A 26,631-nucleotide genomic window follows, 5' to 3' on the forward strand; every position below is an offset into this window, starting at 1 on the left:
CTGTCCCGGGGGTCGATCCAGCTGGTCCTCCGGGTGTTGTGGTCGATGTAGAAGACCTTGCCGTCGTAGTCCCTGGCCTCCTCCCAGCCCCGGGGTAGCGGCAGCTGCCCGCTCCCGGCCCTCCTAGGCATGGTCGGCGGCCTCGCCGGCGAGCGGCGCCTCCATAGGGACCGGGCGCGGGACGCGGCGGGAACGCGACTGCCCGGCCCGACCCGGGCGCCGGCGTGGGGCTGCGGGGCGCGGGGCGCGGCGGGGCCACGCGCGGGGGCGCCTCAGGAAACCCTGCTCTCGGCCCCAGCGGGATCAGTCCACCATGTCTGCGTCGGAGCGGGCGAGCGAACCCTCCTCCTCCTCCTCCTCGCGATCGCCGCCGCTGCCTCCGCCTCTTCCTCCTCCTCCTCCTCCCCGTCCCCCTGTGGCCGCCGAGGGTCGCGGCGCCCAGGCTGCCCGAGCCGCCGCCGTCTGGGCTCGGATCCGGGAAGCTCCGCGGAGCGGCGGCCGCGGCGGCGACGGTCTCCTCATTTGCATACGATTAGCATGCGCCCCGCCCGGGGCCCGCCCCCACCCGCTCCTCCCCTCGCTCGGCTCATCTGCATGCACATTCCTCGCCGCCACATTCCAGGGCTTAACCCTGCTGCTCCCGCGGCACGCTGCGCCTGCCGGGGCGCCGGCCCGAGTCAGGGGCGGAAGGGAGCCGCGGGCCAGGTGGGAGGGAAGACGGAGAAGGAATGCGCTGCTCGCTGCTTCCCCTTGACCCCAAATATCTCCCTACGGCCGACCACTTGGGGTTTTAGAGCTTCGGGACGGGAAAGGCGGCTAAAGAGAAGTCTCCGCAGCCCTCTCCACCGCCTTCCGACTTCTAGGGAAACCACAAGACTTTCGAGAGGAAAGGGGTGGGGAGGCTGTCTTCGGAAGACAAGGTCCCAGCAAACCGAGAAGGCACAAAGGCTCCCCCGCTCCCCCTCGGACCCCGGGGCGTTCCGGGCGGTGGGAAAGTGTGAAAAGCAGAGCCAGCGCTCGAAAGCGCGTCAGTGGCGCGTCCAGGGCGGTGTCGTCCCCGGGGCCTCTGCAGGGCGCCCGGCCCTCCGTAGGGCGCCCGGCCCTCCGTGACCTCAGCCTCGCGGCGGAAAGCGAAGGCGGATCCCGCGGTCCGAGGGCGCCGCGACATGCCTGCCCCGGTGCCCCGCTGCGCGGGAGAAACTCGGGCCAGATTCGGAAAGCCACTGCACCCCCCCTCCCCCCACACCCCCCGCCGCGGCCGTCGTCGTCGTCGTCGTCGTCGTCGTCCGCCGCGCGCGGGCCTGAGGCGCTCCACACGGGGGCCCTGCGCTGGACGTGCACGCGCCCGGGAGCCAGCCCCTTACGTCCGCCCGCGCCCCGGGAAGTCCCCCGCCCGCGCCCCGGGAAGTCCCCCACCCGGAGCCCCGCCGAGGCCCAGAAGGTGTGGGCGAGCCCGCTGGCAGGAAAACGCGGCGGCCTGGCGGCCAGGCTTTCCTAGACCCTGGATGTGTCCGGGGAGGAACGTGGACTTTCTCTCCTTCTACAAGTATTTATTTATTCAGCAGCTACTACGCCCTGGTCGGCCCTGAGGAGGGTCCGGACGTCGGGCTCCGGGCTGGACGGTTCCATGAGCCGCAGGCCTGGCAGGGCTCGGACACACAGCATTTGTGCCCCCAGCCCCTCGGTCTGGGAGGGAGCCTCCCAGTCCCCAGACTCCTCTCCAGCCAGGTCTACACCACCGTCCCATTCATATTCTTCTGGGTTACTAAGCAGCTGCTTTTAGAGTAAAAATAAGAAAACGGAGGAAGACCCGGAGATCATTCACCTTTTGGTGTGAATTCGCTTAATCCTGCCGCCTAATTTGTAAAGACTTCCCCACCTTGTGCGGGACGCAGCGCACAGCAAGGGCTTTCAGGGGGTTTGGAACAACGTCCGCCTCTCCTCCTGGGTGCCCAGACCGGTAAGGGAGTCAGGTGAATTGAGATTCTCTACAGCGCGGAGCTGGCGCTGCGCGGTTAGTGTAGCAGCTGCCCTGGAGGCTGGGGACGGCCTTTGGTTCTCCAGGCCGTCGGGGCATCTGCGGTCAATCTCGAAGGTGGAGGGAGGAGGGTGGTCCTCGAGAGGAAGGACGTGGGGTCAGGCTTGGAACAGCTTCACGGCGGGGACTGGACCTGCCGTCTCGGGCGAGGGCCTTAGAAGGGGTTGTATTTGTACTCGGAGCATCTGGGCAGAAACTTTTAACTACTAGAAACTCTAGAGAGAACTCCTGGGAAGGAGCTACCAGAGGTCGCAGGAGTTGGGGAACGGAGTCACCCAAGATGAACTCACTTACTGTATCTTTCTAGGTCTTCCTCGTTTACACCCAGGAAACTAGGCTTCGCCTGTAACAAAGGGAAGCCCCCGCTTCCAGGTCCTGTGTTCAGCCCCACTCCATTGATAAGGAAGTGATGACACAAGGCAAGCTTCTCCTGTTCAGGTGAGATGTGACATCCTAGTGGATAATCTTAAGGTTGTACTTATGAATGCTGTGAAAAAGATGAGACCTGGCTAAAACTAATCTCTCACACCACTGAGTGAACGAGGTGCTTTGTTTTGGACTGGTCTATACTGGCCCATTAGCATGGCCAAAATTTGTGTTATGGTATACTAATAACATCATTCGGCAACCCAGCCAAGCCATTCTTGTTTAAACCTTGCTTCCTGCTGTGCTTTCCCCCCTCAAAAAAAACCAATTAGAAAACATGAATTATATTAAAATGTCTGCATCCTACTGTTAAAAAAAAAAAAAGTAACACACTTTGCTGTTGCCACAATTTAGTTTGTTTCACTGGAATGAACTACTGCCCAATACTTCTCGGTGTTATTTCACATTTGATAAGCTTTCAGGTAAGTATTCTTACCCAACTTCTAAAACCGATGAGGAACCCAAAATGGCACACAGCGGTAAATGACATTTATTGTTCTATAAATCTCAAGACTTCAAAAAGGGACCCTAAATAGACAAACAAAACTCTGAAGCATTTAAGAGGCAAGCTCGCTTCTTCTCCCCCACTGGGTGGCACAGGAAACATTTGGTCACACAAAAGCAGTTAAGATGACAGAAAGGAAAATTGCTCCTCTGCAGGGTTTTTTTGTCTTGATCAAGTTTTCACTCTGCTGTTCTGAGTTCACCCAGTTTACACAGTACCATCCCTTCGGAAAATTCCTAGTGGTTAAGACAATGAAGATTATCCCTAGTTTATAGATGGATACATTTAGATTTCATTTGGTTGCAGTTGATCATTGGCACAGAAGGATGATGCTGTCTGCTGTCCTGGATACCAGATTACCCCAGTCTGTGGCAGCACTAGCCGCTGAAGAGTCTGTTTTCTGGCCTTCAATTCCCTTTTCTCCCAGCTTTACATTTTCTCTGGTACTAATAGTCTGTGGGGAGGTGAGCTGCCATTAAACAAAGCTCCCATGTCAACGTCCAAATCCTGCGTGGCAGGAAAATTAGCGGTATCAAAAATGGGAGTAGACAGTGAAATTTATTTCAACAGATAATTAGTTATAACTATCCAAATTTAAAATATGTATACTTTTAATCCAGCAATCCCGGTGCTACAGGTTTACCTACGGATATTAAAATTCCTCAGGATTTGCAAGGATGTTCATTGTAGCATGCTTCATAATAACAAAACTGGAAAAACCACCAGCATCCATCATTAAGGGACTAAGTAAGTGAATTATCCATACTCAGCAGGCATATTAAAAGCATTGCATAAAAATGTATGTGCTGATAATGTGTGTGCCGATCCTGGAAAGATGTCCAGGATCTTTAAGTGAAAAAAAGCAAGGTGCAAAAACCACTTGCTTGTTAACTTCACTGGAGGTGGAGCCAATCATAAAATTTAAAGAACACAGCCTCCTATATACTTCCTTAGTGTCAAAGGGAGAATTCAGACAGTAAATTAAGAGAATGGGGACTGTCAGAAAGGTCTCGTCAAAGCAGTATACATAAGGAAAATGATCATTAAAAGGGATGGGGTCGAGATGAGTGGACATGATTCCAAAATGGACCGGCGTGGCAGGGCGTGCTTGTAGGAGGAAATGGATATTGGAAACTCCAAGGTGAATCTGGTGTGCAAGATCCCAAGACTGGCTGGAGCCGTCTAGTTAGGAGGCTGGTGTGGTAATATAGGTATGAGAGAGATAAAGGTCTGGATTAGAAATAAAGTGAGGAAGGCATGAAAAGGAATGATCCGGCAAGAATTCGCTACTGATTAGATTAAGCAGTAAATCGACCACAAGGAGGAATCTGGTATGAGTCCAAGATTTTAGGCCATCAAGAGAAACTCAAATAGCTGAAATAAATGAGGAAGTCCAAAGGGGGATCTGATATGGGGTTTGATTTTAGAAATTAGAGATACCCAGCAGAAAGTTAAAGGTCGGGACTCAAGCTCAAACAAAAGGTCAGGACTGCAAATACATGGTCAAATGTCACCCATCTGAAATTCTGTAAAGGGCTGAGGATTCAGGATTGAATCTTGGGAAAGAAACATCAGTATAAGTCTAATAGCATTAAGTACCCCATCTATAGTCCTGTATTTGGCCTGTAATTCTTCAGTAATTTGATGTGATTTAATTTATTTCTTTGTAAAATGTGGTCTCCATTTTCAGTGATGTGTGTAAGAATTCGTTACTAGCGTGTAATCCATCTCTGAATGAATTATTGTTATAAACTTTAAGCTTAAGCTATTGAATCAACTCATGTATAGGACAAGATGAACTGGTTTTCAATATTTTAATATCTCCTGTCTCCTCAAGGAGATCAGGGATTATATCAACTGGAACTTCTAAATAAGGATAACTTTTTCTTTCCTGAATCAAGCTAGTGACTTTTTTGTTTTTGTTTTTGCTCTTCTGCAACCGAAACGTTAAAATAAATAACATCTCTAGGTATTATGAATCAGTAGCCCTAATCCACAATTCCTAAATCTTATTGTCTAGACAGTCCTGAAAAAGATAGGCATATAAGCGTTAAGAATTCCCAGTGCCAAGCCAGACCAGAAACCTCGATAACACAGCCACTTCCCTGCCAGTTACTCATTATAGCAACACCTTGGGCAACAGCGATCATTCCAGTTCAGTAGCAAGTAAGCAACATCAAACAGGTTAGATTTTACCTTACTCACTGCAGAGGGAGACCCACATTGAGCGAATGCTGTGGTTGCTAAAGAGATAGAAAACATTTAATAGCTGTCTTATTAACTAAAAGGAACAAAAGCTCCAATGCCATGTTGGTATGTGTGAGGCTCCCAGAGGGGACCTCTTGTATACTCTGTGGGGTAGACTCTTAGGATAAATAGTCACTGACATTCTTTCTTACATAATGAAAAAATATAAGGTTCCATTTTCCTTTTACCATCTTTAATTTGCATTTTTCCCCCATTCCAACTTTATAATCCACGAAAAACAGCTTCTTTAAAAGACGGGATGGTATTCCCTCATCCCTATCTTTTAAAACTATTTCATATCTCCTTTCCTATCCCTCTGAATTTTCCATTAAAATCTTTATTTCTACTTATTATTTCTCAGTCTTTCTCTCTTTCTCCACTTCATCCTCTCTCTTTCTCTTAGTTCTTGATTTCCTGATGTTGACTCAATGCTGTGAATTTGGCTTTAAGAAATTTAACTGCAGTATAATCTCCCAAATTTGTCTGATTTAGGGATATTCAAATTGAATAAGGAGAAAAATTGGTCTATGTAATAAAACATGTTCAAAGAAGTGTATTTTGCCAATAAACGTATGGAAAGTTGCTCAACATCATTAAGAACCAGTGAAATGAAAACTAAAACCACAGTGAGATACTCATGTAGCTGCTACACTGGCAAAAACTTAAGTTTAAAAATATCAGGTGTTGGTAAGAATGTGGAGCGACAGGTATTGTCATCAGTGACGGGTGGCAATACAAATTGGTACAGACACAGTTTGGCCATATCTAGGAAAATTGAGGATATCCACATCCTATGACCTAGTGATTCCATTCCTAGGTATATCCCTAGAGAAATTCACACATATATGCTCCAGATCCACGTACAAGAAATGTTTAGGGTGTATTATTTACAGTAGCCTAAAAGTGAAGCATGCAACTGTCTGATAAAGAATGTAGTGGATAAATATATTGTGTGGTTTATTTATGCAATACAGTAGAGCAATGATAAATGGATGAACTATAGCTACACAAAACCCCTTCGGTAAATCTTTAAAAATATAATGTTGGGTAAAAGAAGCAAGAAACAAAAGAATTTGTACAGAGAGATTTCATTCACATAAAGTTCACAAAAACAGGTAAAACCAAACTATATTGATTAGAGATGTGTATGTAAGAGGTGAAAGTATAAAGAAAAACGAGGAAATAAGTACCGCAAAGGTTAACATAGTGCTTACTTCTAAAGGGAGGGATAATGTTGAACTTGGGGAGAAGGACATGGGGAGAGGAATTCTGTTAATGTTCTGAGGTTTTTTTAAACCTGTTTGCTTTATATTTTTTGTTAAACTATATGCACATGTTTATACACTTTTCTGTATGTATGTTACATTTCTCTTTCTCTCTCTCTCACACACACACACACGGAAATACTATAGTTTTATCTTGAAGCGTGGGAATACCCAAGACCTGGGAAACCTGCTTTAATGAACAGATGAAAATTGTACTTGTAATTGGCACATTCAGTGTGTGAATGCAAATGCCCCACTAAAGGTTATTCTTTCTAAAATAGAGTAAGCTCCCTTATTTGTTTATTTACAGATGTTGAGATATACATACAAATAAGGTCCAATTACAATAATTCTGTAAAACGAAGCTATATCCTTCAAATTCGTATCCTGTACCAGAACTTCTTAAAACCATAAGAAATTATGCACAGCAATAATTCTACACAACCAATATTCTGTCTGGCTGCTAAACACTTTCAGTTTTAAAATGGCCTGACTACTGTTCCACTGGTGTCCTGGGGGGAGGGGGAGGGGCAGCGGGTAGGCCAGCGGAGGCCCGACTTTACTGAACTGTGCTGTGCATGCCAGTGTTTTTAGCTCTCACCCTTCAGCTCACTCAACTCTTTTTGTAGAAAACATCCAAATCACCTCTTCTAGAATTTACCTAGACCACCAAATCACAAAATAAAACAAGTCCCTCACTCATCCATTCAACTTCTATTGCACACTTAATATGAACAGGGTTCTGAAAACTAAAGGCTGAACAAGAACAAGGTCCCTGCTCGATTGCAACAGTACTGGTTCTCAGTATTTGGGTATTCCCATGCATTGTGGTGTTTTTGTGTCTTTAAATATCTGTAATTTTGTTGGTGTAATACCGTTATTTTAATATTTAAAAAATAAAAAATTGGAGCCATTTACTTCTTGAGACACACCCAAGAAATTTAGATTATTTTTATTTTGAAAAATGTGAAAACTACAGAAAAATTGAAAGAATAATAAAATGAATACCTGTGTAAGCATCTTCCAGATCCACCAGGCGATATTAACATGTTGCCATGTTACTATCTCTTTTATATCTCTGTTTGTAGATAAAGGCTTTTTTATTCAACCATTTAAAGTAAAAATAAGGACATCCTCTGACATAACCATAGTATTATTATCAACCCCCAGATTAAAATTGATATAATAAATACTACTTAATATACAGTCCATATCCACATTTCCCCAATTACCCTAAAGCGTCCTGTACAGCTGTTTGTTGTTTTTTAAACAGGATGCCGTCAAGGACACCACGTGGCACTTAATTGTCCTGTCTCTTTAGTCTCCTCCGATCTTGAACATCCCCCTGCTTTCATGACAATGATGAAGAGTCTAGGCTGGCAGTTTTGCAAAATATCCCACAATCTGGGTTTAGATGATTTCCTCAAGATTCAGATGAAAATCCTTGTCCAGAAAACTCCATGGTTAGGTTTATATTTCCCACCTCATCACATCAGGAGGCCTGTGATGTCAGTTTTGTCCCATCGTTGGTCCCACGCACCACTGAATGATGCAAAGTGGCATCTGACAGGTGTATCTGATACCACTGCAAAGGCCTCTTTTCTCCTCTGTACTAATAACTATCTGTGGGGTTATACTTTAAGACTATATGAATATCCTTTTCCCAAACAAATCTTTCACCCATGCATTTGGCGTTTATTCAGGAGCCATGCTTACATACATCAATTATTACATTCATGGTTCCAAAATGGTGGGTTTTTTCCTTACATTTACCAGCCAGCATTTTTATGTGAAGAACTTTCCCTATCTCTTTCTGCCATGATTGTTGTTATTTTTTTATCACTAGGGACACGTTTTTTCTTGTAGTAAAATAAATGTAATACCTACCATTTTAATCATTTTTAAGTGTACAGTTTAGGGGCCTTAAGTACATTCACACTGTTGTGCAACCATCACCACCATCCGTCTCCAGGACTCCGTCTTCCCCACGTGAACTCTGTGCCCCTTAAACACTAAGTCCCCATGCTCCCCCCTCCCCCGTTCCTGGCAACTGCACCATCTTTTCTTTTACGCTCAAATTGTCTTAGATTTGGCCTATGGGAGCTCCTTCATTGTATTTCCTGTGTTCTCTGACATGTCCCCATCATTCTTTTTTTTTTAATATAAATTTATTTATTTATTTATCTCTGGCTGCGTTGGGTCTTTGTTGCTGCGTGCAGGCTTTCTCTAGTTGTGGTGAACGGGGGCTACTCTTTGTTGCTGTGCGCGGGCTTCTCATTGCAGTGGCTTCTCTTGTTGCAGAGCATGGGCTCTAGGCGTGCGGGCTTCAGTAGTTGTGGCTCGCAGGCTCAGTAGTCGTGGCTTGCAGGCTCTAGAGCTCAGGCTCAGTAGTTGTGGCTCGCAGGCTCTAGAGCGCAGCCTCAGTAGTTGTGGTGCATGGACTTAGTTGCTCCGCAGCATGTGGGATCTTCCCGGACCAGGGCTCAAACCCGTGTCCCCTGCATTGGCAGGCGGACTCTCAACCACTGCACCACCCGGGAAGTCCCATATCCCCATCATTCTTTGCGCATTTCCTTGTTTTCTGGCACAAGAAGATTTTCCAGGCTCCCTTTAATCCTTTCCCTGTCCCAGAGCTTGACTCAGCCATTTCTCCAAGGACCCCAGGTCCTTTTAGTGGGCAGTGAATGGTATCTAGAAACTAACATCTGAGCATCTAGGTGAAGTCACCGATATTGGAGGGTCACCCAGGCCCTCTTAGTAGATACATGTACATGCTTATCTATTTCTCTGTCAAAAACCACGAGTTCACATGAATTCCTTCAGTTCAAACTCAACATCACAGCACTCACTCCAGTTTTGTTTCCTTTCCGTGTTTGTAACGCCCTTCTCGAACAGGGAGAAAACGGACTCTCCTTCTCCTCAGTGTATTTATGTATTTAATCGATACCCCTGAATGTAACCAGCCTCCCAAGGCTGCCACTGTGCCTTCCCCGATGATACCACCCCCCACCCACCCCGTGGCCTGCACACCTCGCGTTCAGCCCACGCCCTCCCAGAAGCCTCTCCTACCCTCTGTGGGCTCCCGCACCCGGTGCTGGGCCACTCTGCCGTGCAGGAGCCCTCCTCACCCCACTCAAGCTCCCATACCCCACACCAGGGCACCCGACGCCCTCAAACGACTCATCTGCTCCGGCTCTGACACCCCACGCTGGGCTGCACCTCCACGAGGACACCATCTCTGTGCTGCTTGTTTTACTGCCCTTCCAAGCACACACTCTTCTTACCCTTCTTGGTAAGTCCCACATCCCATACCAGGCGGACTGCCCATCTGCTTGGACGTCCCCCCCGCTAGGGCTCTGACTCTCACACTCGTAAGAGTAGCGTTTCTCACAACTTCAGTAGAACCTTGGTAACCTCTTGGTAACCTTGTTAAAAAGGAAGATTGGGCTTCCCTGGTGGCACAGTGGTTGAGAGTCCGCCTGCCGATGCAGGGGACACGGGTTCGTGCCCCGGTCCGGGAAGATCCCACATGCCGCGGAGCGGCTGGGCCCGTGAGCCATGGCCGCTGAGCCTGCGCGTCCGGAGCCTGTGCTCCGCAGCGGGAGAGGCCACAACAGTGAGAGGCCCGCGTACGAAAAAAAAAAAAAGGAAAAAAATGCAGATTGCCGGGTCCCACTCCCAGAGATTATGATTCAGTCAATTGAAATGAGATGGTGAGATCCACATCCTCAACAGGTGCTTCTGATGCAAGTGGTCTGAGTGACAATTTAAGAAATTCTGTTTTCATCTGGAATAACAGCATCAAAAGATAAGCACGTTTAATACTTTGACAAGTATTGCCAAACCGTCTGCCTGAAAGGCTGTACCACGTTGTGGTTCCACTGGCTGTGCATAGCAGTGCACTGTCCCAAACCTTTCAGCATACCCCTCTAAGGGGAGGTGCTTCACGAACATTGGGTGTGTGGGGGGAGCGGGGGATCCTCTTCCCTGGGCCTCAGTTTCCTTATGAAATCAGAATCTTGGATTAAATCAATGCTTCCAAACTTTCCTGATGATGAACATCACTTGGAAGTCTTGTTAAAAATCCAGATTTGCAGGATCAGGTCTACTGCATCAGACTCTCTAGGGGAAGGGAGTGGGAATCTGTTTGTTTAACAGTAATTCCGAGCTTCTCTTGAATAAGTTCCACGTTACTCCTTTGACTAAGTGAGTTTTGTAAATATTGCTCTGATCGACTTTGAATGTTCCCTCCGGTTCTATAATATTTTAATTTCACCTGACTGTACAAGACCTTTTGTTTTAATTATGAACCAATAGCCGTGAACTTTAGAGGAAAAAGTACAAGCTGTCTGCAGAGCAGCTATAATGCTCAAATAAGATATACGTGGATGATAAATTCAAGACATGTCTTTTACATCTTTGTGAAGGCTAAATATTTCAGATATTTTTACATTTTTAAAGAAACTGCCACTGCAAAGATTTAAAATATTCCTAAAATGTCAAGGTGGCATACTAATACTCCTGTGCCGCTTTCTCATTGGAATTATTAAAAAAATGGACTACTACATAATAAAAGAAAAACTTCAGACCTGAAGGAAGATCAGACTTCAAGTAAAAGAAAGTTTTGAAGTTCTCAAGTTTCTCAGTGAAAAGGAAATAAGTCCAGTTGAAAACAGTAATAATGATAAAAGAGGATTGAAAGTAGATCTTATGACACCACGCTGAATGAATGATGTGTAATTTGGAGAAGTTATGGTTAAAGAGGTTGCTGCAGAGGAATGCATTGATTCATCTAAAACAAATATTAAACTGAAGATTTTCCATATTGAAGTGATTTTTCTTTATGTATTATATTGATTCATGAGTCATATTTACAGACACTCTTAAAATTGGAAGTCATCAGGTCACTGTTGGCTATTGGATATTTTGGTCAAATAAATCTTCTGTTATAGACTTTTTTTAAAAAAGTTACTTATTGGGACTTCCCGGGTGGTGCAGTGGTTAAGAATCCGCCTGCCAATGCAGGGGACACAGGTTCGAGCCCTGGTCCAGGAAGATCCCACATGCCACGGAGCAACTAAGGCTGTGTGCCACAACTACTGAGCCTGCGCTCTAGAGCCCGTGAGCCACAACTACTGAAGCCTGCGCGCCACAACTACTGAAGTCTGCGTGCCTAGAGTCTGTGCTCCGCAACAAGAGAAGCCACTGCAATGAGAAGCCCGCACACCACAACCAAGAGTAGCCCCCACTTGTTGCAACTAGAGAAAGCCCGCTCGCAGCAACGAAGACCCAGTACAGACAAAAATAAATAAACAAATATTTTTTAAAAAGTTAATTATTTAGCACTTACCATGAGCCACCATCCCAAATGCTTTGCTTCTGTAAACTCATTTTCTCTTCCATCAACTCTATGGAGTATGTACTTTCATGACTCCTTTTTGAGAGGAGAGGAAACTGAGGCACAGATCACTTGACTTGTTTGCCCACAAACACATGGCTATTAAGTGATGAAGCTGGAAGTCAAACCCAAGGGGACTGACTTTGGGACCTGTGTTCTTGGCCACATCACAGCAGGGTGGTGGTTAGTGTGGACAATTGTTATGAAGAGCACATTGCTTCCTTTACTTTCTGTCTTCATTCAAAATTGAGTCATTATTATTAGCAAACGTTTAGGTAGACCCGAGCCAGGTTTCTCACTGTCCAAAAAAAAAAAAAAAAAAAAAGTTACAAATAAGCAAGGGGGAAATCTAGAGTGAACCCTGTGGTACTAGAATAGTGTTGGAGACATCAGTATGAACTCAAGTTTTCATGGGTAGTTCAATATAGGAAGATAGGAAAGTAGATAGATAGATAGAAATATGAGTATATCCATGGGTTTATCTACACACATGTACTTCCTGGCTTATATCATTAGAGGACCTAGAAACAACGGCACCTCAGTAGCAAGAACTTGCTACTAAGAACGCAGTACCAAGGACAAGCATCCACATCTTGGTTTCTAACACCATTTTCCAATAAAAGGAACCAAGGATCCTTGGAGAAGTGCCTGATTCTAGGGAGAGAGCAGGGAAAATACAGGATGTGCCTGGAGCATCTTGTAGTACAAGAAAGTAAAGAAGTTCCCAGAGAGCAAAACAATGGGATATATCAAAGGGACATAGGAGCCAACTGTTATGATTGTATTTTCTTAGATTCTGTATTTGTCCACTTGGCATTCAGTCATCACAGGGCCAAACTAAACAGCCAAGGTTGTTTTCATCTCCCCTATCATCCAGCTTTTGTGGGTGTGTGAAAATCATATTACAAACCCTCCAGCCAACCCCAGATCCATATCCCCCATCACCTCTTTTTTTTTTTTTTTTTTTTTTTTGCGGTACGCGGGCCTCTCACTGCTGTGGCCTCTCCTGTTGCGGAGCACAGGCTCCAGACGCGCAGGCTCAGCGGCCATGGCTCACGGGCCCAGCCGCTCCGCGGCATGTGGGATCTTCCCGGACCGGGGCACGAATCCGTGTCCACCGCATCGGCAGGCGGACTCCCAACCACTGCGCCACCAGGGAAGCACCCCCATCACCTCTTTTATTTAATTCTCACACACCAAGCCAGTATTTCCCCAGCTCTTTATCAACCCCCGGCCAGGTACCAGACAACCAAGGACAGCCTCTAGGCTTCAAAGCCCATACTAAAGGACTTCCCTTGTGGCGCAGTGGTTAAGAATCCGCCTGCCAATGCAGGGGACACGGGTTCGATCCCTGGTCCGGGAAGATCCCACATGCCGCGGAGCAACTAAGCCCGTGAGCCACAACTACTGAAGCCCGCGTGCGTAGAGCCCGTGCTCCGCAACAAGAGAAGCCACTGCAATAAGAAGCCCACAAAGAGTAGCCCCCGCTCACCACAACTAGAGAAAGCCCGCATGCAGCAACAAAGACCCAACGCAGCCAAAAATAAATACATAAATAAATAATTTAAAAACAAACAAAAACAAAGCCCATGCTAGAATTATTCAGACTAATCCTAAGCTTTGCCTTTCCCAGGGAAAACCCAGGAAATTCTGTGGCCTGTGCTCTCCCCATGCTCCTGCTGCTGCCCTGACCAAGCCTAGTGCTTCCCCATGTGGCCCCGTGTGCTGTAGTGTGTTCCCTTCTTTTGGAAAATGTAAGTAACAACTTCTTTCAATGGCATTAGCCTCTCCGTGTTCACTTAGTCACCTCCATGAGTTAAAATCCCACAGGTATATTTTAACACAACTGGCACAATGAGCAGGGTGACTCAGTGTTCTGTAGAGGGACATGCCTCTAGGTGGCTCTTGGCTTGCAAACTGGATTCACCCAAGAGCCAGTTCTGCCTGGGAAGACACGCTGGCTGCTGGTGTCCACGTGCTTTAGCTGTCACCGCTGTATGCTGTGTCTGCTGTATGCTGCCGTGGTATTCCAAACTAGATTGTAAGAGGACTTCAAAGGCGCACACCTTTGCCGTCAACCTCATTGGTCTTAGGTGCTGAAGTCTAGGTTGGCAGTTACCCTCATTCCCTAGTTGGTGCCTTTCACTGGACAGTTTGGTCCACTGGGCCAAACCTGGTTTCCCCCATTCAATAAACATAGGTTCCAGGCAGTGACCCCAGGCTGATTAGGATAAGGCAAAAACTCCCCCACAAAAGGAACAAGGACAGGCTTCCTCCAATGAGACTGTGTTGGGGGCAAGTCTGTCCAATCTACCCAACAGCCTTGAAGACGGCCGTGGGCAATCAGCCTCCCTGTTGGAGTCTACCCTCCCTTCAGTGATTCACCACACTGGCAGCCCTTCTAGAGGGTGTCTTTATGGAGATATCTCTAAATGTGCAAAGACCATCATTGCCTTTTGCAGGAGGTTGGTTGGTCTACCTATATGGGAGGAGGCTGCACTGTTTGCTGTCTTGAGATTTCTTCCAGATCTATGATTCCAACTTGATAGGAATTTTATTTAATTCAATTCACACAACGTTGGCTAGTAATCTATGAATACCAAGAAATATATATCATATGGACTGTTTTGAAATATTGTATAGTTCATATGTAACAACCTTTATTGTATGATACAATCAAACCACATGAAATAACATTTTTTAGTACAAGCAAGAGTGATTACTGTAAAGCAATTATACTCCAATAAAGATGTTACCAAAAAAATGATTAGAATTTTTTTAAACACCAGACAAAAATCTTTAAGTAGTACTAATCCTAAACAATTTTGCTTGCTTTTCCAGTTTATGTGGAGTGATTATGCCTTTCAAACATCCAGTATTCTTTTTTGTTTGTTTCTTTGTTTGTTTTTGTTTTTTTTTTGCTGTACGCGGGCCTCTCACTGCTGTGGCCTCTCCCGTTGCGGAGCACAGGCTCCGGACGCACAGGCCCAGTGGCCACGGCCCATGAGCCCAGCCTCTCCGTGGCACGTGGGATCCTCCCGGACCGGGGCACGAACCCACGTCCCCCACATCAGCAGGCAGACTCTCAACCACTGCACCACCAGGGAAGCCCCCATCCAGTATTCTTGAATCGCTCTTTTGTGCTAGACACTGAACTGGGGGGTTAAATGCTCAAAGAAATAGGATTCTAGAGACCCAATACAATAAATTATTTAAGGTATATAAAGGAGGTGCACATAAAGCCTATTTCAATACATAATGCAACACATCTGTACCCAATCATTGGCTAAAAGTTTTTGTTTGCTTAACACTGTATGGCATAAATCACAGCAAGATCCTTTTTGACCCACCTCCTAGAGAAATGGAAATAAAAACAAAAATAAACAAATGAGACCTAATGAAACTTAAAAGCTTTTGCACAGCAAAGGAAACCATAAACAAGACGAAAAGACAGCCCTCAGAATGGGAGAAAATATTTGCAAATGAAGCTACTGACAAAGGATTAATCTCCAAAATATACAAGCAGCTCATGCAGCTCAATATCAAAAAAACAAACAACCCAATCCCAAAATGGGCAGAAGACCTAAACAGACATTTCTCCAAAGAAGATATACAGATTTCCAACAGACACATGAAAGGATGTTCAACATCACTAATCATTAGAGAAATGCAAATCAAAACTACGATGAGGTATCACCTCACACTGGTCAGAATGGCCATCATCAAGATAACTACAAACAATAAATGCTGGAGAGTGTGTGGAGAAAAGGGAACCCTCTTGCACTGTTGGTGGGAATGTAAATTGATACAGCCACTATGGAGAACAGTATGGACGTTCCTTAAAAACTAAAAATAGAATACCATATGACCCAGCAAACCCACTACTGGGCATATACCCTGAGAAAACCATAATTCAAAAAGAGTCATGTACCACAATGTTCATTGCAGCACTATTTACAATAGCCAGGACATGGAAGCAACATAAGTGTCCATTGACAGATGAATGGATAAAGAAGATGTGGCACATATATACAATGGAATATTACTCAGCCATAAAAAGAAACGAAATTGAGTTATTTGTAGTGAGGTGGATGGACCTAGAGACTGTCATACAGAGTGAAGTAAGTCAGAAAAACAAATAACCGTATGCTAACATATATATATGGAATCTAAAAAAAAAATTAAAAGCGTCTGAAGAACCTAGGGGCAGGACAGGAATAAAGACGCAGATGTAGAGAATGGACTTGAGGACACGGGGATGGGGAAGGGTAAGCTGGGACGAAGTGAGAGAGTGGCATGGACATATATACACTACCAAATGTAAAATAGATAGCTAGTGGGAAGCAGCCGCATAGCACAGGGAGATCAGCTCGGGTGCTTTGTGACCACCTAGAGGGGTGGGATAGGGAGGGTGGGAGGGAGGGAGACGCAAGAGGGAGGAGCTATGGGGATATATGTATATGTATATGTATAGCTGATTCACTTTGTTATACAGCAGAAACTAACACAACAATGTAAAGCAATTATACTCCAATAAAGATATTTTTTAAAAAAAGATTAGCTGATTCAAAATTGTGATGCTGGGAGATGGACTAAGTTAAGGTTGCCTGTTAGATGGCTAAAGCTTTCTACTGATGTTTTTTTATTTTTTCCATTATAAAGATTCTTTTAGTGGAAAAAAAAAGAAAGTTCAGTATGATGTAGAGGAAATAAAGTCCAACCGTTCACACAGCCAAATAGCAGATGAAACAGATGGACTCTGAGCTGCCATAAAGCCCAGAAAATTCTCCTGACTCTTTTGGCTCTTATTTTGTAACTGGCATGAAAAGTCCATTTTTCTGCCATTGTGGTTGTAAGTTGCACAGCCTTCTGCTTTTTCACTCTTATATATTGATCCTTCAAAGTTTATATGATGGATAATAGAATAATAATTTATAAAGCATTTACTTAAAAATAAATCTGGGAGATTAAGCTCCACGAAACTAATTTGGGCTCAATGCCCAGAGAATGTCATATTGAGAATTTCTTGACTTAAATATATTCAGTACAGCCACATATTAGCTAAACCTCCTGATGGATTTCTGTTTAACTCTGTGAAGGCCGAAAAATATCACAGGGCCAGTACTGGTTAACGTTGAACTGTAGAAAGGTTGTGTGTACTATAGTGATTTTGTACGTGAATATACGCGTGTGTTTGCAAACACGCAGCTAAAAGTCATGGTCATCTGATCACTGTTGGCTTCTAAACAGTCTGGCTGGTCTTTGGTTTTCGAGTTAAACAGCTACAAAGTTCACTTCTATGTTTTGCTCTGGTTTCTCAATGCAAAAAAAAAAACGAAAAAAGTGTGTTGACAAGTGACAACAAAAAGTGTGTTGAGAAAGGGGACTTTTCTTTTTAGCAGAGAGCACTCTTGGCCTCTTTTGAAAAGTCCAAGGTGCAAGCTGGAAGACTCTCCCTACAAACAGGTGAAGCAACCTTCTACCTATTTGATTAAGTCCTGTCCTTGGCTCCATTCAAGGATTCCTGGGTGTGAATGCCTTTGCTACCCTGGCTTCATGAAGAATCAGTCACTCCCCGGGCTGTAAGTCTCTGAAAGTGTCCAGGAAGAGAAACAGGAGGGGTGACCCTGGTATATATGGAAAGATACACCTAGAGAGTTGGACTGTTGTTTCAGAATGTGCTGTCTTGTCCCTTCTTACTTTCTCTTTCAGTGAACATGGAGATAACGGACACGTGCGTAAATACGGAGGCACATGTGTGTATTCCTTTTTCTCTTCTTTTTCTGACTGTGTTTTGTGTGTGTGTGTGTGTGTACATGCGCCCAGCAGCTTCTCCTAGGAGCACTAGATGAAGCTACAGTAGCCCTGGGGAAAAGCCTGCATGTTGGGGGGTCAGGAAGATCCTGGCTGCATTCCTGGCTGCACCACATATTAGCTGGGTGACCCTAACAGCCACTTTACTCTGAGCTCAGGTTTTCTTTTGTTACGTGGAGACTTAAGTACCCACCTCAGGAAACTGCAGGGAGCATTGAGACAACAGGGCGGCACCATTCAGAGCTGGTTCACTTTTTCATTTTCTTCTCCCTCTTCTGGCTTCTGACAGTCTTGTCTCTCCTTGCCATCCCTCCGCATTTAACTCCTTACCCCCAAAAGTAATTTGCATTACCTTGGAAAGAAAGTATGTTCTAAAGGACATGGTCCTTACTGAATACGTTAAGAATTTTTAGGTTTCTAATTTAGACATCCCATGATTTCAAACTTTTCAGTGTCTCCAACAAGTGTTTAAAAATTGTAGTGGACTTTCTTTTTTCCCAACCTCTGAACCCTCTTCCTAAGCTTGGATGCAGCCCCACTCTGGGAGCCTTGACGGTAGGCAGGGAATTCTGCCTTCCACTAGGGGAACCAGGAAGGAAGTACAGGCAGTACGTTAACTTAGCTTAGCCAGTCAGATGTTCCCAATGGAACGTGACTGTGGTTCAACGAAGCAAGGAGGGCTAGTGCAGCAGCAACACCCTTCTGCAGGTAGTGCTGAGATCTGGTATAGTAAAGGGTTTGCTGTGCCAGTGATGGGTCAGGCGTTCAACAGGGGCGGTAGGTCTCGGTCTTCGCAGAAGACTTTCACCCTCAGGCAACTTCATCCAGGCTCTTTTGCCTTCTCTGTTTAGACAGCTCTTCTGGAGAGGGGTCTAAGAAGGGACTTGCCTCTGAGACATTTCTAGAACCATTTCCCGTCTTTTGAGCCATTGCCTGGGGAATCTCTCTCCTAGATTAAAGTGACAGGCTACCACCTTCTCTTAGGAACTCTCACTGGTGGGTGCTGCTTGAAATTTAATTTTAGTAACCTGATTTTTTTCCTTTTTTTTAATTGATGTATAGTTGATTTACAATGTTGTGTTAATTTCTGCTTACAGCAAACCAATTCACTTACATATATATATATATATATATATATATACACATATTATATATATATACATTCTTTTTTCATACTCTTTTCCATTATGGTTTATCACAGGATATTGAATATAGTTCCCTGTGCTTTACAGTAGGACCCTGTTTATCCATTCTGTATATAATAGCTCACATGTGCTGACCCCAACCTCCCACTCCATCCCTCCCCCAACGCCCTCCCCCTTGGCAACCACCAGTCTGTTCTCTGTGTTCATGTTTCTGTTTCTGTTTCATAGATAGGTTCATATTTTATTTTATTTTATTTATTTATTTATTTATTTTTGCTTTACGCGGGCCTCTCACTGCTGTGGCCTCTCCTGTTGTGGAGCACAGGCTCAGCGGCCATGGCTCACGGGCCCAGCCGCTCCGCGGCATGTGGGATCCTCCCAGACCAGGGCACGAACCCGCGCCCCCTGCATTGGCAGGCGGACCCCCAACCACTGCGCCACCAGGGAAGCCCTAGATAGGTTCATATTTTAGATTCCACATATAAGTGATATCCTATGGTATTTGGCTTCCTCTTTCTGACTTACTTCACTTAGTATGGTCCATCCATGTTGCTGCAAATGGCATTATTTCATTCTTCTTTATGGCTGAGTAGTATCCCATTGTTTACATGTACCACATCTTCTTCATGCATTCATCTGTTGATGGACATTTAGGTTGTTTCCATGTCTTAGCTATTGTGAATAGTGCTGCTGTGAACATAGGGGTGCATGTATCTTTCTGAATTATAGTTTTGTCCAGGTATATGCCCAGGAGTGGGATTGCTGGATCATATGGTAATTCAATTTTTAGTTTTCTGAGGAACCTGCCTACTGTTCTCCACAGTGGCTGCACCAACTTACATTCGCACCAGCAGTGCAGGAGGGTTCCCTTTTCTCCAGGCCCTCTCCAGCATCTGTTATTTGTAGACTTTTTAGTGATGGCCATTCTGACTAATGTGAGGTGGTACCTCATTGTAGTTTTGATTTGCATTTCTCTTTTAGTGACCTGATTTTATTTCTTCTCCTCTCACTTCTTTACTTCCAAGTGTACATGTTTGACTGTGTATGTGTGTGTATCTTAGTATGTGTTTCTTTCTCTTCGGCCTTCCCACATTAAAGTCTAATCTGGAGTCAAAAAGAGTTGTCCAAGTTTTCTCTGATTAAAAACCAATAAAGCCCAAATCACTAGAAAATCCAGGATTAGAAGCAGTTTGCACATACCACAATTTTTAAATACCCTTATTTGTAGACATACAAGTGCAATGTTGAATATTTGCTCCCCGCATTTTACAGTACTTTCTTGGATTGCAGCCCCACCAGTAAGAAGCACAATTTAAATAAGTGTGAAGTCATAATAGATGTAATACATTTGAAGTCATATTAGGGTTACTTTCTTTGAGCTTTCCAATCAGAGGCATTTTGATCAGAACCATCTGTTAGTTGTTGTTTCTTTTCCTTTCTCCTCAAACTGCTGCATCTAGCCACCAGAATTCACCTCACTCCAAAGAAAGCCTGCAATCAGTGTCAGCTGATGGGAAAATGCTTCTGTCTTACTTAGTATTCAGAAACATCACCACTTCTGCAGATCTCTGCTGCTGATAGTAAACTAAGAAATCATGACCAAAATCCACTGCATAGAATCTGAGCTGAGGGGCTCTACCAGCTGTGTGACCTTGGGCAAGTTATCTCTGGGTCCCTCTGTTTCTTGCTCTGGAGAAAGAGGTGATGATTATACTAGCACCTACCTCATAGGGTGGTTATGAGTCTAAAATGAGTTAACACACGTGAGATGCTCCCGATGTGGCCCAGCGTGTACTTTGTGCTCAGTAAGGGTTAACTCTGCCCATTACAATCCGTATCCCTTAGTTGGCCAGTGAGCGATGTTCAGTTCTCCCAGCCTGTTATGGGCTGGATTGTGTCCTGCTCCAGTTCGTATGCTGAAGTCCTAGCCTCCAGTGTCTCGGAATGTGACTGTATTTGAAAGTAGATCCTTTAAAGAGATAATTAAGGTGAAGTGTGGTCATGGGGGTGAGCCCTAACCCAATATGTCTTTATAAGAGGAGATTAGGACACAGACACACACAGAGGAAGGACCATGTGCAGACAGGTGGCTTTCTACAAGCCGAGGAGTGAGGGCTTCAGGAGAAAACAACGCTGTCCACGCCTTCATCCTGGACTTGCAGACTTCAGAAAATAGCTTTCTGTCGTTTAAGCCACTTGGTCTGTGGTAAATACTAATGTTTTGGTGCTTTGTTATGGCAGCCTTAGCAAACTAGTCCACAGCCCAGTCTCAAGCTTTGTCCTTGAAACTGGCTGCGGTCTTGGGTTTCCTGTCCTTGAACCCTGCTGCTTCTCCCCTTTCTCTGGCTACTCATTGCTCCCCACTGGCTGCTCTGCCATCTCTGCACCCCAGAATAGAAATGTTCCCCAGGTTCCTTCTCAGCACCCTTCTCTTTCTTTCTACATTTTCTCACAAGGTGATTATCCGTTTTCCCGGCTCCGCCTCTGGCCGTCACACAGAAGAATTCCAAATCTATAGCTCTAGTTTCACCCTTCCTGAGATCTACACAGACTCCTCAGATGCCTGTTAGACATCTTCACGGCTGTGTCTTACTAATAAATCCTCCAGCCAAACCCACTGTCTTTTCATACTTTTTCCTCCTCTTTTGCCCCGCCCCCTCCCTTAATGACTTCACTATCTTCTTAGAGACCCAAACTATGAAACCACCCAACCATCGCTTATTTCCCTCCCTCACCGCTCCCTTGTCCCCAAGCCCCATAAACTCAATTCCCACAAAGTTTTCCATACTTCTAACCTGTCCCAGTCACCTCACAAGTCCAGGGCTCATCAGTAGTTGCCCAATATTTTGCAATTACTCCTTATTTCCCCCGACTTCAGCTTTGGATCTGCATCCTTCAAGGAGTTATTTTCCTAAAACACAAATGCTAGTATTTTCTTCCTAAAATATCTTAGTGGCCCTTTGTTGCCTAATTTAACAAATAAAGCCCAAATTACTTCCATTGGCATTCATGATTTTCTGTGATCTATTAAATAGCCTTCCTTTTCAACTTTAAAGGATATTTTTTTAAAAATCCACAAAATCAGCAAATATACTTTACACTGCTGCCGTATCAGACTACTTCAGAATCAGTGTAGGTTGTCGAACCTGCAGAAAGCAAGCATTTATATTCTGCAAATATATTGCCCTTGTCTTCTGTATATTACAAGACTTCCCTTCAAAGTAGGTCCTACGTGGTAAATGGAACAAAGGAGAATTCTGATGTTTTTTATAAATGCTATTTTTAATATCATGGACTCCCATCACATCTTTTGTTATTGTTGTCATTTTCCACTTTGAAATATAATTGACACACATCATTGTATATGTTTAAAATGTACAGCTTAATGATTTGACTTACATACATTGAGAAGCAATCATCGCAGAAAGTTTAGGTATCTTGCATCATCTCATGTAGATACAAAAAAAAAGAAAAAGAAAAAGAATTTCTCCTTGTGATGAGAACTCTTAGGGTTTACTGTCTCAGCTTCCCTACGTATCACACAGCAGTCATCATGTTATACATGACATCTCTAGTACTTACTTACCTTATGAATGGAAATTTGTTCCTTTGACCACCTTCCTCTAATTTCCCCTTCCCCTACCCTCCACCTCTGGTAACCACAAGTCAGATTTCTTTTCTTATGAGGTTGTTGGGTTTTTTTGTTTTGTCTTTTAGATTCCACATATAAGGGAGCTCATGCAGTATTTGTCTTTCTCTGTCTGACTTATTTCACTTAGCATAATACCCTCAAGGTCTATCCATGTTGCTGCAAATCCTTGTTTTTTATGGCTGAAATACATGTATATGTATATGTGTGTGTGTGTGTGTGTGTGTGTACACACACACACACACACATACCACAACTTCTTTATCTATTTATCTGTAAATGGCCACTTACAAATAATGCTGCAGTGAACCTGGGGGTTCAGATATCTCTTTGACATAGTGTCTTCGTTTACTTCAGATATATTCCTAGAAGTGGAATTGCTGGATCATATGGTAGTTATATTTTTAACGTTTTGAAGAGCCTGCATACTGTTAGTGGCTGCACCAATTTACAATCTTTCCAACGGTGCACAGGGTTCCCATGTCTCCTCATCCTCGCCCACATCGGTTCTCTTGGCTTCTTTTTTTTTTTTTTTTTTTTGCAGTACGCAGGCCTGTCACTGTTGTGGCCTCTCCCGTTGCGGAGCACAGACTCCGGACGTGCAGGCTCAGCAGCCATGGCTCACGGGCTCAGCCGCTCCGTGGCATGTGGGATCTTCCCGGACCGGGGCACGAACCCGTGTCCCCTGCATCAGCAAGCAGACTCTCAACCACTGCGCCACCAGGGAAGCCCTCTCTTGGCTTCTTGATGATGGCCGTCCTAACAGACCTGAGGTGATATCTCATTGTGGTTTTGCCCTCATCACATTTTATCCATGTTAAACTGTAGACCTGAGGATAATAATATGGGTGTATGCATCCTTCATTCATCCTAGGTCTATTTATAAAACTTCAAGGATACCATGGCCCTGCACCCACTACTGCAAATGGTCAAGGCCCAGAAGCACTCCTTGGAAAGTGTCAAGAGTCCAAGACTCAAGTCCATTGCAATCAAATGCATTTCCAGTAAGCCTTGCATAAATGTTAGAATTCATATGTGAAATCCTGCCTAGTAAGGAAAAGGAAATGAAACCTCACTTCAATCTTGTTCTTGGGGCAATCCAAGATTCACAGATTCCCAGTAGCAGGTGTTCAGCAGATAAAGGATCGAGTCTTGGCAGGGAAAGGGAGATCTGTGTGAGGGCTATAATTTTGGAGTTTTCCCCCAGGAGATAAACAGAACTGTGCTGAAGGATGGACCGTCAGCCAGGGAGTACAGAAGGAGAAGAGAGGCGTGAACCTTCAGTGTGTACACGGAGAAAGGAGAATTCATGAAAAGTGATCCCAATCTAGCAGTCAGTGCTTAGATAAATGAGAAAAAAAAAAAAATGAGGGGAAAAAAAGAGAAAAAGAAAAACACATTATCTCTCAGTTACGTTTTCTATCTTCTTAAGGATTTATCCAAATCTTTGTCAACACGTTCTAAGAACATTTTGTTTTTCTTTCTGCTTAGCTTGCTTTAAACTTTTAAACTATCTTGGTATCATTCTGTAGCATGGGCAGAGAGAAGGTTTTTTTAAAAAAGGGGTTCTTTGGGGATCATTATAGTTTTTAATGTTTCATTTGATTTTTACTTTAATAATACCCAGAGGAATATTCATATATGAATCAGTCTGAAATAATGGAGCTTGGAATAATTGTATTTTGGAGAAATAGGTCAGTTCACAGCTGCCACTAAAAAGGTAACACCTTGTAGCAATAGTTCTTTCTGAAGGTCGGGCATCAAAACTGTTGCTAAGTCACCCAGTCCATGTGTTTTAAACTTGATATTAATGGTTAGAAATGTACACATGTAGTTTTTTTTGGGGGGCGGTGCAAATTGTTGAAGAACAATGACTTTAGGTTAAGTTAGATAGGGAGTTTGGGGCCAAAATTCCATCAATAATATTACTCCAGTGCACTTCACCTGATTTGAGAAAGGTCATATAGGTTCTTCCCCAATTATGAACACTTGACTGATGAACTTTCATACACACAATTCAGTACCTGTAGACTGACCCCTCTTCCTGCCCTCCGGGTTTTTCCTGGGACACCGGAGAGGTCATGAGATGCTGCTGCCACCTGGTGGTCAACAGGGGTAACTAACATTTACCCTCAAGCTGTTCTCTCCCGGGCATCCTCCGTCCAGTTCAGTCCAGGTCGGCTGTGTTCAGTAAACATGTATTGAGCTTACATGAGGGCCAGGGATTGTGATCATTCCTCAGGGGACATACCTGTACCTATCTACTTTTCCTTTTTTACCATTTACAATTTAGTTTATTTAATCTCATGCAATTGCTTTCTTGGGAACGGACTCATTCTCTTTTACCCTCTCTGTCCCCCATACTCTCCCAGTTCTTTCTCCGTTCCTTTAGAAATGGTTAGCTCTATTCTTCTTTCTCAGCTTCCATTTGGGCACCACCAATGACACTAACCATGACTTAAAGCGAAAATGTTATGCTGTTAGACATTGTTCCAAGGAAAAAGGAAATCATACAATCTATAAGTTTTCCACAGACTTCTAAAGGCTTCCAAAGGGCCCAGAGTTTCACAAAAGATGCTTTTTGTCTTCCCGTCTAATTGCATCTACACTATTTTTACTCATTTTTCCTGAGGCACCAACATTGAAGAAAAATATTTCTAATTCTTTTCATCGATTTTCTATTTTCTAGCCATAGTAAATTTTCCTTTTTCTATTTTCCAGCTCATTGTGGGTTATATCAGCTTGCTTGAGATTGTTTGTAAGCATAATCATCATTGATAAAACTGCTTTTAGGGAAAATTCATTTGAACTCAGACAAGTAGATAAAAGCTTTTGAAATGTAGTCCGCTTCAACAAGAGACTTTTCGGCAATTAAAAAACATAAATTAGGGGCTATTTTGTTTATAATATTAAAAAGATTTGTAACTTCATAGATTAACTTATCACGGAATCTCTAAATAACATGATCTCCTGAATGCATTTAAATTGTGATTCAATTGTAAAACATTTAGAAATAGAAGTTGCTATAAATCCAGTGGGGGTAAACAAACACAGAGCCAGTAAGAATCAAAGAATTTGGGAAGAATCACACAATTTCAGGATTCTGTTAGTTCCACTAAGTGTGCACATATCTGAAATAGTCTTATTTGTAATCAAAGCATTTGGGAAGACTAATTATAATAAGAACTATGTAACCTTCAAATAAATTCCTAGAATTCTTGGTGGGATTGCTAAATCAAAGGGCATGTACATTTGTAATTTTGATAGATATTGCCAAGTTTCCGTCCATAGAGATTATACCAATTACCTTTGTATCAATTTTTAAATCCCCAAAGACGTCATTATTATTGGTTTATACAGTCAGTGCTTATTAAATTTATCCAAGCATTTATGATTTCCTTTGCTACTCATTCCTTCCTCATCTCTGGCCCTCCATATGGGATTATTTTCCTTTTTAAAAGTATATCCCTGGACTTCCTTGTTGGCGCAGTTGTTAAGAAACCGCCAGCCAATGCATGGAACACGGGTTCGAGCCCTGTTAAGGGAAGATCCCACATGCCGCGGAGTCATGAAGACCGTGCGCCACAACTACTGAGCCCGCATGCCACAACTACTAAAGCCCGCGTGCCTAGAGCCCGTGCTCCGCAATAAGAGAAGCCACCGCAATGAGAAGCCCGCGCACCGCAAGGAAGAGTAACCCCCGCTTGCCGCAACTAGAGAAAGCCCGCGCGCGGCAACGAAGACCCAACGCAGACAAAAATAAATAAATAAAATAAATTTTAAAGTATATCCCTTAGAATTTACTTTAGTGAGTTTCTGCTGTGGTGAACTCTCTGTTTTGTTTGAATGAAAATGTCTTTATTTGCCCTCCTCCCTGAAATAATTCTAGGCTGACAATTATGGTCTCTTAGCACGTTGAAAAATCTCATCCTTTAAGCTTCCTTTGTTGCTGTTAAGGACTTAGGTCTCAGTCTGACTGTAACTCTTTCCAAGGTAATTCATGTTTCCCCCTCTGGCTGGTTTTAAGGTCTTTCTCTTTGGATTTTAAAATAATTGGTATTGTTTTAGGGTTTTTCAGAAACTTCTTTTGCTTTGTTTTAGTTTCCTTTGATGTGTCTAGATGTGGATTTTCTTTTTTCCTGCT

General features: G+C 44.0%; 2 protein-coding genes across 3 annotated transcripts in view; one reads left to right on the forward strand and one right to left on the reverse strand.

Annotated features, from left to right (window-relative positions):
• The window catches only part of WWC2 (WW and C2 domain containing 2), a 166,614-nt gene extending 166,149 nt beyond the window's left edge, over positions 1-465 (reverse strand). For both annotated transcript variants that reach the window (XM_060001212.1, XM_060001211.1), the window contains exon 1: positions 1-465. In XM_060001212.1, coding sequence (XP_059857195.1) covers positions 1-131 — 131 coding nt within the window. In that variant the 5' untranslated portion in view covers positions 132-465.
• Positions 130-26,014, forward strand: LOC138413944 (uncharacterized). The gene is made up of 5 exons (XM_069540305.1): positions 130-676; positions 828-1,960; positions 2,346-2,476; positions 13,513-13,633; positions 25,949-26,014. Exons 1-2 carry the CDS (start codon positions 130-132, stop codon positions 1,496-1,498), a joined length of 1,218 nt encoding a protein of 405 aa, XP_069396406.1. The 3' UTR covers positions 1,499-1,960; positions 2,346-2,476; positions 13,513-13,633; positions 25,949-26,014.
• The last annotated feature ends 617 nt before the right edge of the window (positions 26,015-26,631 follow it).

Source organism: Delphinus delphis, chromosome 21, assembly GCF_949987515.2.
Source record: "Delphinus delphis chromosome 21, mDelDel1.2, whole genome shotgun sequence".
NCBI lineage: Eukaryota > Metazoa > Chordata > Mammalia > Artiodactyla > Delphinidae > Delphinus > Delphinus delphis.